This window comes from Anolis sagrei, chromosome 8, assembly GCF_037176765.1.
Source record: "Anolis sagrei isolate rAnoSag1 chromosome 8, rAnoSag1.mat, whole genome shotgun sequence".
NCBI lineage: Eukaryota > Metazoa > Chordata > Lepidosauria > Squamata > Dactyloidae > Anolis > Anolis sagrei.
Window position 1 is genome coordinate 24,734,610 of NC_090028.1, and position 17,299 is coordinate 24,751,908.

The 17,299-nt window shown below is 45.1% G+C and overlaps 1 protein-coding gene across 9 annotated transcripts in view; it reads right to left on the bottom strand.

Moving 5' to 3' along the window:
- GSE1 (Gse1 coiled-coil protein) overlaps nucleotides 1-17,299 on the bottom strand; it is a 510,191-nt gene that overhangs the window by 40,479 nt on the left and 452,413 nt on the right. For all 9 annotated transcript variants that reach the window (XM_060788123.2, XM_060788125.2, XM_060788124.2 and 6 more), the window contains one exon: nucleotides 12,366-12,565. In XM_060788123.2, coding sequence (XP_060644106.2) covers nucleotides 12,366-12,565 — 200 coding nt within the window. The remainder of the gene's footprint in view (nucleotides 1-12,365; nucleotides 12,566-17,299) is intronic.

Here is a 17,299-nt window from a genome sequence, read left to right on the forward strand (position 1 = left end):
AATGGGGTTGGACTGGATGGCCCATGAGGTCTCTTCCAAATTCTAGGATTCTATGACATCATTACAAGGTAGATCAAGAGATGGCAACCAAGATGGCTTGCTTGCTTGTTTATGGATCAACATTTGGCTGATCACTACCAGAAAAAGGATTTGGGTTGAGCAGGCCTCTCCTTGTAGGCGTATTTTGGATTTGGTTCAACAATATGCCACATATAGGCATTCAGTGCCTAGCGAGATTACCCTGTATGTGGAGCAGCTGCAGCTCTCCTTGCTGTCTCTCTTGAAACAGGGACTCTGTGCCAGTCATTCCTGGAGTGAGCCTGCCATCAGCTGGAATGGCAGCTGCTCGGCTGCCTTGCTGAGTGTCCTGGCAATAGTGATGCATGTACAAAGAACGACAGAGGGCATTCGGAAGTTGGCACTGCCGGTGGGGCAGAGCAGGCTGGGCTGTGACCAGTCGTTCCCTGAAGAGTCCAGCCGTGGCATCAGCTGCACCGGCAGCTGCTTGCCTTTTGCTGTCACAGCTATTCTGGCAACAAACACCCGCACAGGAAGGAAAGCAGGGAAAAGAGACAACAGCATCTGGCCAGGGCTTTGTGCAGTGCCCTCTGTTCCTTCGTGGATCAAGGCAAACCAAGGCGCTCTTTGGGCAAGCACCAGATACAAGGCGGGAGAAGACTCTAAACATCGACCAAGAGACCAGAAGGTCCAAAAGCTGCCCTGCACTGAAAAATAAATCATGCCATTTTTAGGCAGCTATCTGGTTTGGGTACCCAGAAACCCATTTGTATTAGCTTTGTTTAATAAGAGGAAAGGAGAGATGCAGTTTACAAAGAGTGGGCATGTCAAGATGGCTAAGGATTCCTCAGCCAAAACCAAAGTAGTACAATGAGTACAGGGAGATATTTGGAAAGTGTGCCTTGCTAGCTTCCTCCTGGGAAATCATTAATGATGACATCGACATCTAAGAGAGCAAGTAATATCTCAGTCCTTGCTCAGATATTTATACAGGTTGAGTATTCCAGTTCCAATATGCTTAGGAGAGAGCAGGTCACAACCCATGCTGTTTCCTTGTTTCTTCTCTGCTCACAAAATCCTTCTTGGAGCAGAGATGTACAAGGACAGGTCATGAAAGTGGCACAAGAAAAGTGGAAGGGGTGGGGCAACAGCCATGGTATATATAGTACATATTAGTATTGGGCTATATATTATATAGTACAATATAGTCATATATAATACTAATATTGTGCTATGCTAATAATATTTTGTAAGCATGGCTAATATTGATCATAATATTGTAATACAATATAACACTACTAGTAATACAATATAATAATATAATAATTATATATTTTATATTACACTAGCAGTCCCCTGCCACGCGTTGCTGTGGCCCACATGGGGGTTCTGTGTGGGAGGTTTGGCCGAATTCTGTCATGGGCGGGGTTCAGAATGCTCTGTGATTGTAGGTGAACTATAAATCCCAGGAACTACAACTCCCAAATGTCAAGATTCTATTTTCTCCAAACTCTACCAGTGTTCACTTTTGGGCATATTGAGTATTTGTGTAGAGTTTGGTCCAGATCCATCATTGTTTGAGTCCACAGCGATCTCTGGATGTAGGTGAACTACAACTCCCAAACCAAAGGACATTGCCCACTAAACCCTTCCAGTATTTTCTGTTGGTCATGGGAGTTCTGTGTGGCAACATTGGTTCAATTCCATTGTTGGTGGGGTTCAGAATGCTCTTTGATTGTAGGTGAACTATAAATCCCAGCAACTACAACTCCCAAATGACAAAATCAATTTTTTTGAGTGAAGGACATAGATTGGGTTGTTAGGTGTCTTGTGCCAAATTTGGTGTCAATTCGTCCAGTGGTTTTTGAGTTCTGCTAATCCCACAAACGAACATTACATTTTTATTTATATAGATGTAATATTACTAATAATATTGCAGTATAGTGGTATTATAGTAATATATAAAACTAATATTGTTCTATGCTAATAATATAATATATTGTATGTACATACAATATTGAGCATAATATTGTAATACAATATAATACTAATAATAATTCAATCTAATAATATAATAATTATATATTTATATTACATATAATATTACTAATAACATTGCAGTACAGTGGTACAGTACAATATAGTCATATATAATACTAATATTGTTCTATGCTAATAATATAATATATTGTCTGTACATATAATATTGATCATAATATTGTAATACAATATAATACTAATAATAATTCAATCTAATAATATAATAATTATATATTTATATTACATATAATATTACTAATAATACTGCAGTATAGTGGTATAGCACATTATAGTCATATATAATATGAATATTGTGCTATGCTAATAATATGATATATTGTATGTACATATAACGTGTAAGCTCTGAGTCCCCTTTGGGGTGAGAAGGGCAGGATATAAATATCGTAAATACATAAATACATAAATAAATGGTAAATAAACACCTAGGCAGCAATCCCCTTGCCCCTCCTTCCAACTTCAGCAACACTGAATGACCCCCTGTTGCCTAATGGGCTTGAATGGCTGAAAGGGCTCCTCCTCCTTGCTCATAACTGGAAAGAAATCCCATTTGGTGAACCACTTCCTTTTCTGAGAAGCTCACACATCCCAGGCCAGACAGCCAAAGGCCGACCTTTTGCAAGCCACACACATCCAGGCAACCGAGCTATTAAGGATCCTGGCAGCGGTTGCTTCCTTCGAGCCCACAAGCCAGTGGGATCTCTTTTATGCATGGCAGGGAACCAAGTGGCCCATGAAAGCACTCCCTGGCCCCCTCTTAAATGGATAAAAACCTCCTAAAGGCTTTGAGGGAGTTGCAGAAAGCAGGCTTCTGCTCAGCAGCACCCTGGATGTGTGCCGAGGCAGAAGAAAACCATTACAGCATATAAAGAGGAGTCAAAATCTGAGTGCTGCAGACCCTTACTCCAATTTGTACCCTCCCTTTTCACAGAAATGGCAAGTTGCTAATTCTCAGTGCTATGCTGAAAAAAAGCCTGATAATACACGAAGGTAGCTATTAAAAGGAGCCAGCAGTGACATAGTTTGAGTGTTTTGGTCACCCACTCAGTCTCCTAAGAGGAAGAGCAAACCTCTGAACAAATCCCACCAAGAATCACCTGCTGTATGTTGGGTCTTCTCAAAAGTTCAGGATAACAACAAACAATATGGTAAAATCTTGGGTGGAAAGGTTGTTTTTGTTCTTACCAACTGCCCTACTACAAATTTCCATGCTCTTTGGTTTCCCAATTTGCTTGGCTCTTTGCATAGTATACACACTCCGATTTCAGGATTTGAACATGCAAATCATCAAAATGTTCTTATTGTGAGGTTCCAGAAGATGCCCCATGGGTGGGACCTCGGTTCTGTTTGTCTGTAAGATGATGCACCATCACTCCTGAAAATGGGGCAGCTTTGAGCTACCGAGGCTCCCTCGCGGATCCTTCTTGTAACTCATCCCAGCTTTTCTGCAGACAGGTCACTCACTATACATGAAGACAAAGCTGGGGATCAGCTCAGAAAAGGGAAACATGCTTCTTTGGGAGGTGACAGTTGTAATGGCGAGAGGAGGACTAGAGGAAGTAAGGAAATAATGCAGGCACTGACTTAGCCCAGGCACTTGCCAAATCTCTCCTATGGAAGATGACAGTTCTTCAAACACATCTATAGCTTGTCCACAGTACTATCTACAAGCCCCATAGAGACTAAGGACTTTATCATACCAGTTTTACAACAATCGCGTTGTTTAAGCAAATGAAAACATAGTTGTGTGGAACCAATCACTTTTGCACCTTCTCTCCAAGAGTGTGATGGCTTCATCCTATGGAGCCCTGGAGTCTCTCTAAATGCCCTTCCCTGAACTAAGATGGAATAATGGAAGTAAGTTAAAGTGAACTCATAGTGTTGTCAAAGGGCTCCAAACCTTCGACCCAAAGGCTTAATGACACATGGCATTACATGCAAACAGCAACACTGCACTCAAAAGAGACAGCTTTTCGTCTGAACGTATCTCCCTCTACGTCCCACCTCAGAGTTAAAGGGAGGTCCTGCTCTCGATCCTGCCTTCTTCGCAAACTCATTTGGTGGGGACGAAAGACAGGGCCTTCTCGTTGGTGGCTCCCCGCCTGTGGAACATGCCCCCCAACGAAATTAGGTCAGCTCCATCTCTCCTTTCCTTTAGGAAGAAGCTCAAACATGGTTGATAATAATGTTTGAAATGGATTTTAACCTAATGTTTTTTATCTACTATGTTATGTCATGCTGTATTGTATTTTTGTATGTGTTGCCATCAAATTGTTGCTGTTGTAAGCCGCCCTGAGTCCCCCCTCGGGGGTGGAGAAGGACGGGGTACAAATTTTTGAAAAAATAAATAAATAAATAAATAAATGAGATCATGCTGGAATTGGAGGTTTCTTTGTTAAGCTCTGACCTGGATTGCTTGTTGATGTTCTCCGAGCAGGAGATCATGTTATGAAGATAATCTTCTGTACCTATGGCAACCTTTAGTGAGGGAGAAGAGCAACAATTGGACAGCAGGGTGCCACCAAGGCTTCCACAGGCCTGGACCTTAAGGGCAGAGGATCTTCGCTTCTGCACAGCTTGCTCTCTCCATTTCAGGCAGGAAACGGGTCACCTAAGAGAGCAGCTCTGCAGTTTGGGATGGAGCTGCTCTCTTGCCGGCTGAGGCAAGAAAGAACCGTCTCTATCCGTCAAGTGTATTTACTAAATACGACCATAACAAACACTCCGCAAGCAGCTGAGAGCTGCTCAAGACTTTCCTAATCTCTTCAGAAGATACATCGGCCATAATTAATTCAAAGAGATGGGCCTGCTGATTGGAATTTTTAATGAGCAGGAACATCTGCTCACTCTCAGAACGCTGCATGCGCCCGGAGCGCCGCACTCCCGCCCATCTCTAGCAGCCAGCCAGCCAGCCCTGACCTTCTCCAGAAGGTACATGCATGAGTCAATGATCTGGATGCACAAGGTGGGGAGTATGGGGGGAACAAGAGAGAGGCCACAGGAAACACTGGGGCAAGGAGCTGTGTGGAGGGGGCATGCAGAAAAGAAGGGGCAGTGTTTGATGCCCATCTGGATGTCTTCCAATGCACTACAAGGGGTGGCTTCAAGAGCTGGGCATGATTAGCCTGCAGAAGAGAAGACTGAGAGGAGGCATGATGAGGGCCATGGATCAAGAGGTGAGGGGAAATCATAGGGAGGAGGGAACAAACTTGTTTTCTGCTTCCCTGGAGACTAGAACAATAGAATCATTGAGTTGGAAGAGACCTGGTGGGCTATCCAGTCCAACCTCATTTTGCCAAGAAGCAGGAAAATCACATTCAAAGCACCCCTGACAGATGGCCATTCAGCCTCTGTTTCAAAACTCCCAAAGAAGGAGCCGCCATGACATTCTGGGGCAGAGAGTTCCACTGCTGAACAGCTCTCACAGTCAGGAAGTTCTTCCTCATGTTCAGGTGGAATCTCCTTTCCTGTAGTTTGAAGCCATTGTTCCATGTCCTAGTCTCCAGGGCAGCAGAAAACAAGCTTGCTCCATCTTCCCTATGACTTCCCCTCACATATTTATACATGGCAATCACGTCTCAGACTTCTGCAGGCTAAACATGCCCAGCTCTTTAAGTTGCTCCTCACTGGGCTTGTTCTCCAGACCCTTGATCATGTTAGTCGCTTTCCTCTGGACACACTCCAGCTTAGAGTCAACATCTCCCTTCAATTATGGTGCCCAGAATTGGACACAGTATTCCAGATGTTGTCTGAGAAAGATAGAATAGAGGGGGAGCAGGACTTCCCTGGATCTAGACACTAGGATGTGATGGAACAATGGCTTCGAAGTACAGGAAAGGAGATTCCACTTGAGCATGAGGAAAAACTTTCCTGACCATGATAGAGAGCTGTTCAGCAGCGGAACTCTCTTCCCCAGAATGTCGTGTCGGCTCCTTCTTTGGAAGGTTTGAAACAGAGGCTGGGTGGTCATCTGTTGGGGGCTTTGAATGACATTTCCTACTTCTTGGCAGAATGGGGTTGGACTGGATGGCCCAGGAGGTCTCTTCAAACTCTAGGATTCTATGATTCTATATTGAGGGATGAGAACAGGACATCTTGCCTGCTTTGTAAAGATCACCAAGGTGGGGGGTGACCCGGATCTATTTCTTCCAAACTTGGCAGTAATGAGGTAGAGGAGCAGAAGGAAAAGCAGGGAAAGGCCTTATTTTCTCCTGCCTTTTCAGATTTACTGGCTGCTTTGTTCCTCAGAGTCATTAATCATCCCGGGGAAGATACAGATGCCCACGGAGCCTGAAACAGCAGAGCAAATATAAATCTACTAGCCTTTTGATAGCGGCTATAAAATAAAACAGGTTAGTCAAGCATTTCCTCAGAGGCAAGCAGAGAAGAGAGCACAGCCCGCGCAGCCCATGACAGAAAGCAGCATCTGCAAACAACACCAGGAAAAGGGAGGGATACGAGGGTAGCGGTGCTGGTGCCTCCTAACAGCAACAATGGAGGAGGGCATTCTCTGGGTTTGCTTGGCATGATTCTCTGGGTTTGTTTGCAGTGGATGGGTTTGACATGGCCTCTCTCTAAGGCTGAAAGAATGAGACTGTGGGTTTTTTCTTCCCCCAAAGGAAGACATTTTCGTATATTGGAGCTGGAGGGCATACTTGGAGGGGAAAAAAGTTTTTAAAATTGGAACTCTGATCTCCATCAGGCATAGATTGGCTGTTCAGGAACTGTTGTAGCAAGACTACAGAGTCCTGGGTAGATAGGGCCAAAAAAAAGAGATATACAGATTAAGATGGCCTCCTGCTTGCATGTATCAGTAAGAAGATGCTGGCCAAAGACTGTTATTCTACCCTAGGCATGGGCCAACTTGGGCCCTCCAGGTGTTTTGGTCTTCAACTACCATCATTCCTTCAGTACGTGGATGATACGCTCATAGCACAGGCATAGGCCAACTTGGGCCCTCCAGGTGTTTTGGACTTCAACTCCCACCATTCCTTCAGTACATGGACAACATTCTTTAGTGTGTGGACAACATACCCACAACACATGCATGGGCCAACTTGGGCCCTCCAGGTCTTTTGGGCTTCAACTCCCACCATTCCTTCAGTACATGGGACAACATCCTTCAGTGTGTGGACAACATACCCATAACACATGCATGGGCCAACTTGGGCCCTCCAGATGTTTTGGACTTCAACTCCCACCGTTCCTTCAGTACATGGACAACATCCTTCAGTGTGTGGACAACATACCCATAACACATGCATGGGCCAACTTGGCCCCCCCAGATGTTTTGGACTTCAACTCCCACAATTCCTTCAGTAGGTGGACAGCATCCTTCAGTACGTGGATGACATACTCATAGCACAGGCATGGGCCAACTTCACCCTCCAGGTGTTTGGACTTCAACTCCTACAATTCTTTCAATACATGGACAACATCCTTCAGTATGTGGGCAACATCCTCACAGCACAGACATGGACCAACTTGAACCTTCCCTCCAGGTGTTTTGGACTTCAACTCCCATAATTCCTAACAGCCTCAGATCCTTTTCTACTTCAGCTGCATAAGTCCAAGTTGACCTGTGCCTGTTCTACACCAACAACTTTTAAATTATGGTTTTGCACAAGGTTGTGTTCTAGAAGGAAGAAGTAAGCGGAAAAGATGTCTTCCTGTATTTCAGTGACAAGAAATTGCCTTGGTGAGATGAACCATCGGTGCCAGCCAGCTGATAAACTCCTTTTATTCTCAAAATGAGATTGCACGGGAGCATCTTGGATGAAGGCAGCACCTGCTCAAGAAAGGTAGGCACTAGGCAGCCATTCGAGGCAGGGGCTGAAAAAGACATGCTTGCCACATATCCGATTTCCAGCAGCGGTCCTAAATGCATTTGTGGCTATAAAAGAAAGGACTGCAACAAAGATGGTGGGGAGAAGCCAGAAGATCCGTCATCCTCTGGTGATTAGTGCGCCATCTCCGCCAGCGAGACCACGGGACATGCCCTATTAGCTTCAGAGCCGACAATTCTTCATTCTGCACAGCCTTTCAAAGGGTTGCATATTATCTTTGAAAAACCACTAACCTCTGATGGATGGGGGCCAGCAGCAAACCCGCCGCTTTGCTTTTAGCATTGTGGAGCTTCCAAGCAGCTCCTCTCCCTCCTTCCCCCTCCTCCTCTCTTATTTTGCCAGGTGAGTGTGCTCTGCTCTCTCTATTCACCAGACAAAGAATGAATGCTTCAATCAAACCTGTGTACAAGGATGGATGAGCCATATCATCTGTTGCACCGGCCCCAGCTCGCTCTACTTGAGAGCACTCTTTGGTGGCCTCGAAGTTTCATTCGCAGCAAACCAGGGGTGCAGAAAAATGATTCCCTCCTCTCAAGAGATGCCCAATATTCCAGGAGGGTTTTCTTACAGAAAGATGGATTTCGGCAGAGACGGGTAAGAGCGAGGCTGAGTAAAGACTAAAGGCACCTTGTGGGCTCTAAAGAAGTCTTGCTGTTTCATGTACCTCAGCTTCTTTCAAAACACAACACGACACTGTCAGAAAGCTCTGATTTGTGCCTAAGAATTTAATGGATGCAAAATACACAAGATATAACCCTTTCTGAATTTGCCATCACAGCAAGAAGCTCCCGTCAGACTGATTAAGGTCTAGATCTGGAAACAAACAATCCTCAGAACCTTCACAAAATTGAGGAGTAAGTTGCTTGCACTAAAATTAGTCCAGATCCTAAATGTATCATCAGCAGAAATATATGAGGTCGATCTGGAAAGTAAGGTTACAAGGCACATAGCTCTTGTGGGGAATTTTCTCAGCAGAAGTTAGTCTCACTGCTGTGCAGTGGGAAGTCAGCGGAAGCGAATGAGCAATGCCAGTTGTCAGTAGCTCATTGACTGGCATTGTGGTGAAGGTTAGAGATGAGCATCCTCATTCTGTTTCCCTCTAAGTGCGAAGTTCAAGCTGTATGAGCGATATCCAGAAAGTAAAGTAATAAAGCACATAGCTCTTGTGGGGAATTTTCTCGGCGAAAGTTGGTCTCACTGCTGTGTAGCGGGAAGCCAGCGGAAGGGAATGAGCAGTGCAAGTTGTCAGTAGCTCATTGGCTGGCGTTGTGGTGAAGGATAGAGATGAGCGTACACATTCTGTTTCCATCCAAGTGTGAAGTTCTTAGTGCTGTAATAAGCTACCTAAAGGCTAAGGGCATGAACGCTGCTGCGATTCATCATGAAATTGTTTCGTTTTATGGAGAAGGCCTCATGTCAAGACAGCATGTGACAAAATTGGTACGGAATGTATCGTGAGACCATGAAGAAACTTCGCAGAGCCATCCAAAACAAACGTTGTGGGATGCTGATGGCGGGAGTCTGTCTCCTTCATGACAATGCACATCTGTCCGCACACTGCTCATGCAACAGAAGAGTAGCTGACTTCATTTGGTTGGGATGTTTTAAGCCACCCCTCTCACAACCCTGATCTCGCACCCAGTGACTCTCATCTGTTCACTCAATTGAAGGAACACCTGGGTGGAAAACACTTTTCCGACGATGAGGAGGTGAAAATTGAAGTGACGAACTGGCTGAAAAAGGCGAAGGTAAACTTCTATGGCACAGGCATCAAAAATTCATCCCAAACGTTATTGAACTGAATAGTGATTATGAGGAAAAATAATGTAATACCTATGCTACAATCCATGTATGTTTTATTAAAATATATTCATTCTTTGTATTTTCAAAAAATCTTGTAAACTTACTTTCCAGATAAGCCTCGTAAATATTCATTGGTAGGATTACGTTATGCCAGGCATATTGCAAATACCAGTGCAGTGCAACACAGGTGGATCAGTGGTCACATCAGATGGCTAACAATGCACTGTACTATTGGTGTGCAAAGGAAATGCCTGAAGAAAATGCCCATTTGAGAACCAGTGTCATGTAATAGTTTGATTTTTGGGCTGAGAATATGAGAGGCCAGGGTTCAAGTCACCAGGTCTGACCTAGAAACCCACTATATGATCTTGGACAAGTTCCACTCTCTCAGCTTCACAAAAAGGCAATGGCAAACGCCCTCTGAATGAGCCTTGCCAAGAACACCCTGTGATCGGGTCACCATAAGTCAGAAACAACTTGAAGGCACACAACAACAAATGCTATTCACATCTCCTTCCTTATGCCTTCCTTATGCCTCTTTTGTTCTAGCATACCAAAGCCGATCACACTCAAAGGACATGAAAATGATGGCAATTCCATTTTCCCTGCTGAGATCTGGAGCAACAAGCTGCACTCGGTTAACCTACGCTGGCTGGTTTTTCAAAGGCCGTTTATTAAAAGAAGAAGACTGCGGTTAGCACAAACATGGTGGGCAGTGTCAGAGAACAGTCCTAAGAAAGCTGTTATTTCCCTTTCAGCCGGATCAGAGTTCAGGGCGCGAGCGTCTGTCCGTACATGTTTTTCCTTTGCTGGGGCATCATCTGTGCATCTTCCAAGCGCCAGGGGTCCTGCTTCCCCTTCCCCTCCCTCTACGTTCCTCTTTGTGGTTTAATTAGTATTTCCAAGAGCTGCAATCCCACTGGGAAGGCTGGGTAAAATACAAGGGAAGAGAACCACTAACAATGATTCTTAATTAGCAAACACTCTGGCTTCCCGCTGCTGCCTGAATGTGAAGAGGAGAAGGATATGCAGGCAGCAAACGGGCAAGCTGCAAATACATGCCTCCAATGAGGGCGCCCAAGGATGGGAAGATCATGGGCCACATTTGGTGGCTTTCTACCACCTTTCAAGACACTTGACCAAAAACACGCTCCTATACTTCCAACCTACATCATCTTGCCTTTGCTTGTTTTTTAGAAATGGAGGTGTTTGTAAAGGTTGAGTCTTCTTAATCTAGAATTCCGAAAACAAAACACAGAACGATTTTTCTGCTGTATTGTCGAAGGCTTTAATAGCTGGAATCACTGGGTTGTTGTAGGTTTTTTCGGGCTATATGGCCATGGTCTAGAGACATTCTCTCCTGACGTTTCGCCTGCATCTATGGCAAGCATCCTCAGAAGATGCTTGCATCCTCAAGCATCCTCACTACCTCTGAGGATGCTTGCCATAGATGCAGGCGAAACGTCAGGAGAGAATGCCTCTAGACCATGGCCATATAGCCTGAAAAAACCTACAACAACCCAGTTTTTCTGCTTTCAAGGCGGTTAGTTGCTTCTGCCTTCAAGATGATGGTTGAGGAACTCTTGCTTGTTCATCTCTATGATCTGCCATCTCCCCCCAGCCTGGCATTTCAAATACACGTCGTGAATGAACAAGACACAAGCCATTCCAAAAAGGGAAGGCTGAGAAAGGAAGATAGATGCTTTTGAACTGTGGTGTTGGAGGAAAATTTTGAGAGAGCCTTGGACTGCAAGAAGATCCAGCCAGTCCATACTTCAGGAAGTAATGCCAAACTGCTCACTGGAGAGAAGGATATTAGAGGCATTGATGAAGTACTTTGGCCACACAATGAGAAGACAGGAAAGCTTGGAGAATGATGCTGTGGAAAAGGGAAGGAAAAGGGAAAAGAGGCTGATCAAGGGAAAGGTGGATGGATGTTATCCTTGAAGGGACTGGCTTGACCTTGAAAGAGCTGGGGGTGGCAACAAACTGACAGGAAAACAGGGAGGATGAAGCAGGTACTGGAGCAATACTTGAGATGCTACATAAACTATCAGAAGGATAATTGGTCAAAATATTTGCTTTACGCTCAATTTGCTTATAATAATTCAATTCATTCCAGCACAGACCGCCCCCCTTTTGAGATAGTTTATGGTCAGCATCTCTGTACCTTACCAACCCCCGAGGTCATCCAGTCTGACCCGGTCCCCTTCACAGAATGGATGGCATGCATCAAAGATGCATGGCCAGTAATCACGCAGGCATTGGTGATGCCAAGGCAGCTTACAAACACCAAGCAGACAAACGCAGGAAACCAGGACCTTAAGCCAGGAGGGCCGACAGAGAGCTCTGGTGTGGGCTGGTCCATGAGATCATGAAGAGTCAGAAATGACTGAATGAATAAACAACAACAATTCCAAAAAAGTACTGAAAAATATATAGAGCTTTTCTGATTTGAAGCATTTCAAGTAAGGGATACTCAATCTGCATCCCATTTTACCAAGAAGAGATACTTTCACCCTGACCCGATGATATACTGTTCCTCCTTATGTTGTTTCGACATTTCCCTGCTTCTTCACACTATGTTCACAGGTTCCTAGAGACATATACATCACACTGTAAATGCATAGGGAGCCTTACCTGCCGTCCTTCACTTCTCCAGACGCCGTTCACAGTTTTGGTGGGTGCAATGGTCACGACGGGCGGCGTGCTCGGCACAGTGTGTCCCCCCGGCGGGACAATGAGTGGCCCCATCGGTCCTCGCTTAGGCGTGCTCGCAGGGGAGCTGTGGTTGGTGGCCGGTGAGGAAACTGGAGAAGACTCACTGCTTATTGACGACCCTAAAGAAACATATAGAAAGGAACACATCAGTCCAAGCCCAGGTCGGCTTTTGAGCCAGAAGTCCTGCTAAGTCCTTGTCCTGCTTAGCTTGGTTAAGGGTCTCTTCACAAACATGGTTTCAGAGACATCCAAATCCAGCTACTGATTGTGGTCAAGAAGGACATACCTTGGATACACTGATCTCAGAGGAACGTAATGGCAACATCACTCTGAATATACCTTGCCAAGAAACTCCCATGATACATTAAGTTCACCATAGATCAGAAATGTTTTGAAGACATACTATAAAAATATATTTTAGAGTGATTGAAGCAAAGCAGACAGACCTCAACAGATACTATATTGATGCATGAAATTTCTTCTGTAGCAACAACAAGGAATTGCAATCTGCCTCTTTGGCAACTCCTGAGTTCCAAGATCCTTCCCTTCTCAAGTCCAAAGGACATTTGTCTCCACTTTATCTCTCACATTGCTTCATTATTTATAAAGTGCTTAGTATGTGTTAGGTGCTACACGAGGATGATAGATGATGAACAGATGCACAATGCAACTTGTTGCTTACTATCATTTCCATCACATTGATTTCACATCAAATGTTCCTGCTCAGTAGCCTTCAGACCTTCGCACCTTAGCATTTGGCAAGATAGAATGGTTTCTAGTAGAAAGCAAGTTCAATGATGATACCGCCCTTCAAAAAAGTCCTCCAAAAAGGCTGAGTGTGCTCAGATGCTCCTCCGGTATCTGAATTGCAAGACTCAGGCTTGGATACCAACCAGCACGGATACATCCATCATGGCACAGGCCCATGGCTTCACGATTAGAGGAGCGGCTGCTTTCAAGACGAATTAGCAAGAAGCCAAGCTGCAAATGCCAATGTGACCAAGGAACCGCACTCAAAACGATAGCAGGCGCTTGAGTATACAGACCAACTACAAAACAACGACACCAAACCCTTGGGCAAGGCTTTGCTTCCATTTGCATAATATAACTATTTTAAATGGTACCCACCCTAGGGATGCTGCTGATATTTGCAAGAGAAAAAAAAATGAAACCACAGGGCTGGAATGAAGAGTGCGGCGCAGATAGAAGAGGGTGGCGGGAGCAGAAATACAAATAGGGTGCTAACTAGGGCACGTCCTTTCTAGGTTATCTTTGTGTATCTGGGTGGAAACATTATCGGGAAACGCAATCCAGGCAAGGACAAGTTTATGTACAAATAAAGAGCATTCAAATAACAGCCATGAGGCAACAGCCATGAAGAGTTCCCACTAAGCAATTTCCTTGTGGCAACAAGTGTTGGCAAATTGGTCAAGCCGAGTGGTCCTCGTGCTTTTTACCTCCTTTGCACATAACTCCAACTACTTTGATCCTTCCTTTTAGGCTCAGTTCTACTCAAAAGGCACCAAATCCCACCTGATCTTGGAAGCAAATAGGATCATAGAATCATAGAAGAGACCTCATGGGCCATCCAGTCCAACCCCCTGCCAAGAAGCAGGAATATTGCATTCAAATCACCCTTGACAGATGGCCATCCAGCCTCTGTTTAAAAGCTTCCAAAGAAGGAGCCTCCACCACACTCCAGGGCAGAGAGTTCCACTGCTGAACGGCTCTCACAGTCAGATCAGTGCTGGTTAGTATTTGGATGGGAGACCACTCACAAATAGCAGGTTCTGTTGGCTCTATTTCAGAAGAAGCTAGCAAACCTACTTCTGAGGAGTCTTTGCCAAAGAAAATCATAATAACATCAACCATAAGGACATCATGGGGTAGGGTTGCCGCGGTAGCGCAGCAAGTTAAACCACTATCTGCAGAAAATCTGCTGACCGGAAGGTTGGCAGTTCGAAGCTGCGAGTGGGGGTGAGCTCCCAATTGTCAGCCCAGCTCCTGCCTACTACTACTACTACTACTACTAATAATAATAATAATAATAATGCTGTATTTATATTCCACTCTATCTCCCCAAAGGGACTCAGCAGTTCAAAAGCATGCAATGCGAGTGGATCAATAGGTACCGCCTCAGCAGGACGGTAAAAGGGCACTCCATGTAGAGATGCAGACATGCCAGCAACACAATCGGAGATGTCTATGGACAGAAGGCTCCTTGGCATGGAAAAATGGAAGAAGAACACCTGCCCATGGCCGGAGTTGGGTTTCGCCTTCAGATGCTGGAAATGGAAAAAAAGGGAAGGCCTTTGCCTTTGTCATTGTTTTGAATGAGGCAAACATTCAAAAAGCATTGAATGTTTGCCTCATATGTGTATATTGTAATCGGGAGGTGCCTGGTTACAAGGAGATAAAGCGGAATATAAATAAAGTGTGTTGTTGTTGTTGTTGTTGCCATAAATTAATAGGGAACTAGAAGTCATACATAGACACAAATATACAACTTGACAAAGTCTCAACTGGGCAGTGGGTTGTAGTGTGTTTTCCGGGCTGTATGGCATCCTCTCCTGACGTTTAGCACACATGGAAGTGCAATTAGGGGTTGAATGGAACATAGCCATACAGCCCAGAAAATCCACAACGCAGTGATTCTAGTCATGAAAGCCTTTAACAATACACTGAACCATCTTGAATTCCTTTTCGTTAAGAAAGAACAAGAAATAACAATATACGATATTAATACTGTACTGTTGATGGACATCAGATCAAACATGAAATACGTCCCTGCCTCCAAGGAACTCAGAGTCCAAAAGCTATCATGCCACCCACTTAACATTTGCCCACAGACACATCCCAATGGGAGAAAAGGGTCACACAAAATCTAATTGCACGTCCATATGTGCTGAATATTCATATTGCTTGACAAAGCACTCTTCAGACACTCAGACAAACCATGCCGTGTCTTAAGGCTAATAGGCGGGCAGTGGAGATAGACCCTTTCCCCTTTGGAAGGCAGTGAAATACGACTCACTCAGGACAAGCTTGGAGAGAAAAGAGGACACGGAGAGAGAGAGGAGAAGGAGGACAGAACGACAAAGAAGGGCTGTTGAACGCAGCACCAGCCTTATTAATTATTCCCAGGTTCTTGCGCCGCACTTTCATTCTGGAGAGCGGCGGCGGCACGGATGTAGCTCGTGACAAAGGGAAGCCGCCGATATGGATTTGACACCCACTGAAGTCTATCTTGTCGGCGCGGGGCTGACAACAATTAGCCGGCTTAATCCCCTCTGAGCTGGGAAGCCATTACTCACCACGCGAGCGCCTTATCAATCAATACCATCACAAAGAGCCCGGCAATTAATGAAGCTAAAGTCTTACTTCAGAACCCCTTAATTCTTGCTGTGTGGCTTTAAAATGGGAGGGTTTGTGATCGTTATAATTAACTGGCGGTATTCAGCCAGGAGTTAGTCAATGAAACTAATCTGGCTTGGAGATGACAAGAGGCGCAGTGTGGCAGTGTCACCTTTGTTGCCTGACCTCCTGCTTCCCACTCAGTGATAGCAGATTAGCCGGCAAGGCTGACAGGCAAAGGTAATTAACAGCTGAGACCCTGACGAAGGAGTAAAAGCAAGGGAGGAGGAGGAAGAGGGGGGGGGGGAGAAGGGATCGGAACCCAACCAAGTCGAGAATATGCAGATGCAGCCACCCAAGTCTTCTTTGGATGGAAAGTGACCTGCTCTTTGATCTCAAAGGAAAGGCAGGATTCATTGCTGGCAGGTGAAAAATGGACTTGGGAGGTGCCTGGCAGCAATAGCAAAGCCAACAGTTTGCCACCGGCAGAGCAATTCATTCTGGAAGGAAGAAGAGAGCTACAAGCACAGGCAAAACAAGAACATCTCTTTCCAAAATTTTAATATTTGCGCAGCTGACTGAGCCCGCTCCAGGAATATTTGTTATTCGATACAGATGCAAGTCACGTATTGATTACACAGTATTATCAATTTTTGGTAATGCAAAAATCCGCACACAATTCTACCTCTTCCAACATGTTGACCATTTCCACTACCTTGGCAGCCACCTCTCCACCAAAGTCAACATAGACACTGAAATACAACATCGCCTGAGCTCTGCAGGTGCAGCATTTTTCCGAATGAAGCAGAGAGTGTTTGAGGACCAGGATATTCGTAGGGATACCAAGGTGCTTGTTTATAAAGCTATTGTCCTCCCAACCCTGCTATATGCCTGCGAAACGTGGACTGTCTACAGACGTCACACGCAACTCCTAGGACGATTCCATCAGCGCTGTCTCCAGAAAATCCTGCAAATCTCTTGGGTAGACAAGCGGACAAATGTCAGCATGCTGTAAGTAGCAAAGAAGCGATGGTCCTCCGCCATCAACTCTGCTGGACCGGCCACGTTGTCTGGATGCCTGACCACCATTTCCCAAAGCAGTTGCTCTACTCCAAACTCAAGAACGGAAAACGGAATGTTGGTGGGAAGAAAAGAGATTTAAAGATGGACTCAAAGCCAACCCTAAAAACTCTGGCATAGACACTGAGAACTGGGAAGCCTTGGCCCTTGAGCACTCCAGCCGGAGGTCAGCTGTGACCAGCAGTGCTGTAGAATTTGAATAGGCACTAATGGAGGCAAAAGAGAGAAAAGTGCCAAGAGGAAGGCACATCAAGCCAACCCTGACTGGGACTTCCTTCCACCGATGCCCTCACTGTGGGAGAAGATGCAGATTAAGAATAGGGCTCCACAGTCACCTATGGACCCACCGCCAGCACACTGATTCTGGAAGACTATCCTACACGGATAAAGAGGGATCGCCGAAGTGAAGTGAAGTCTAG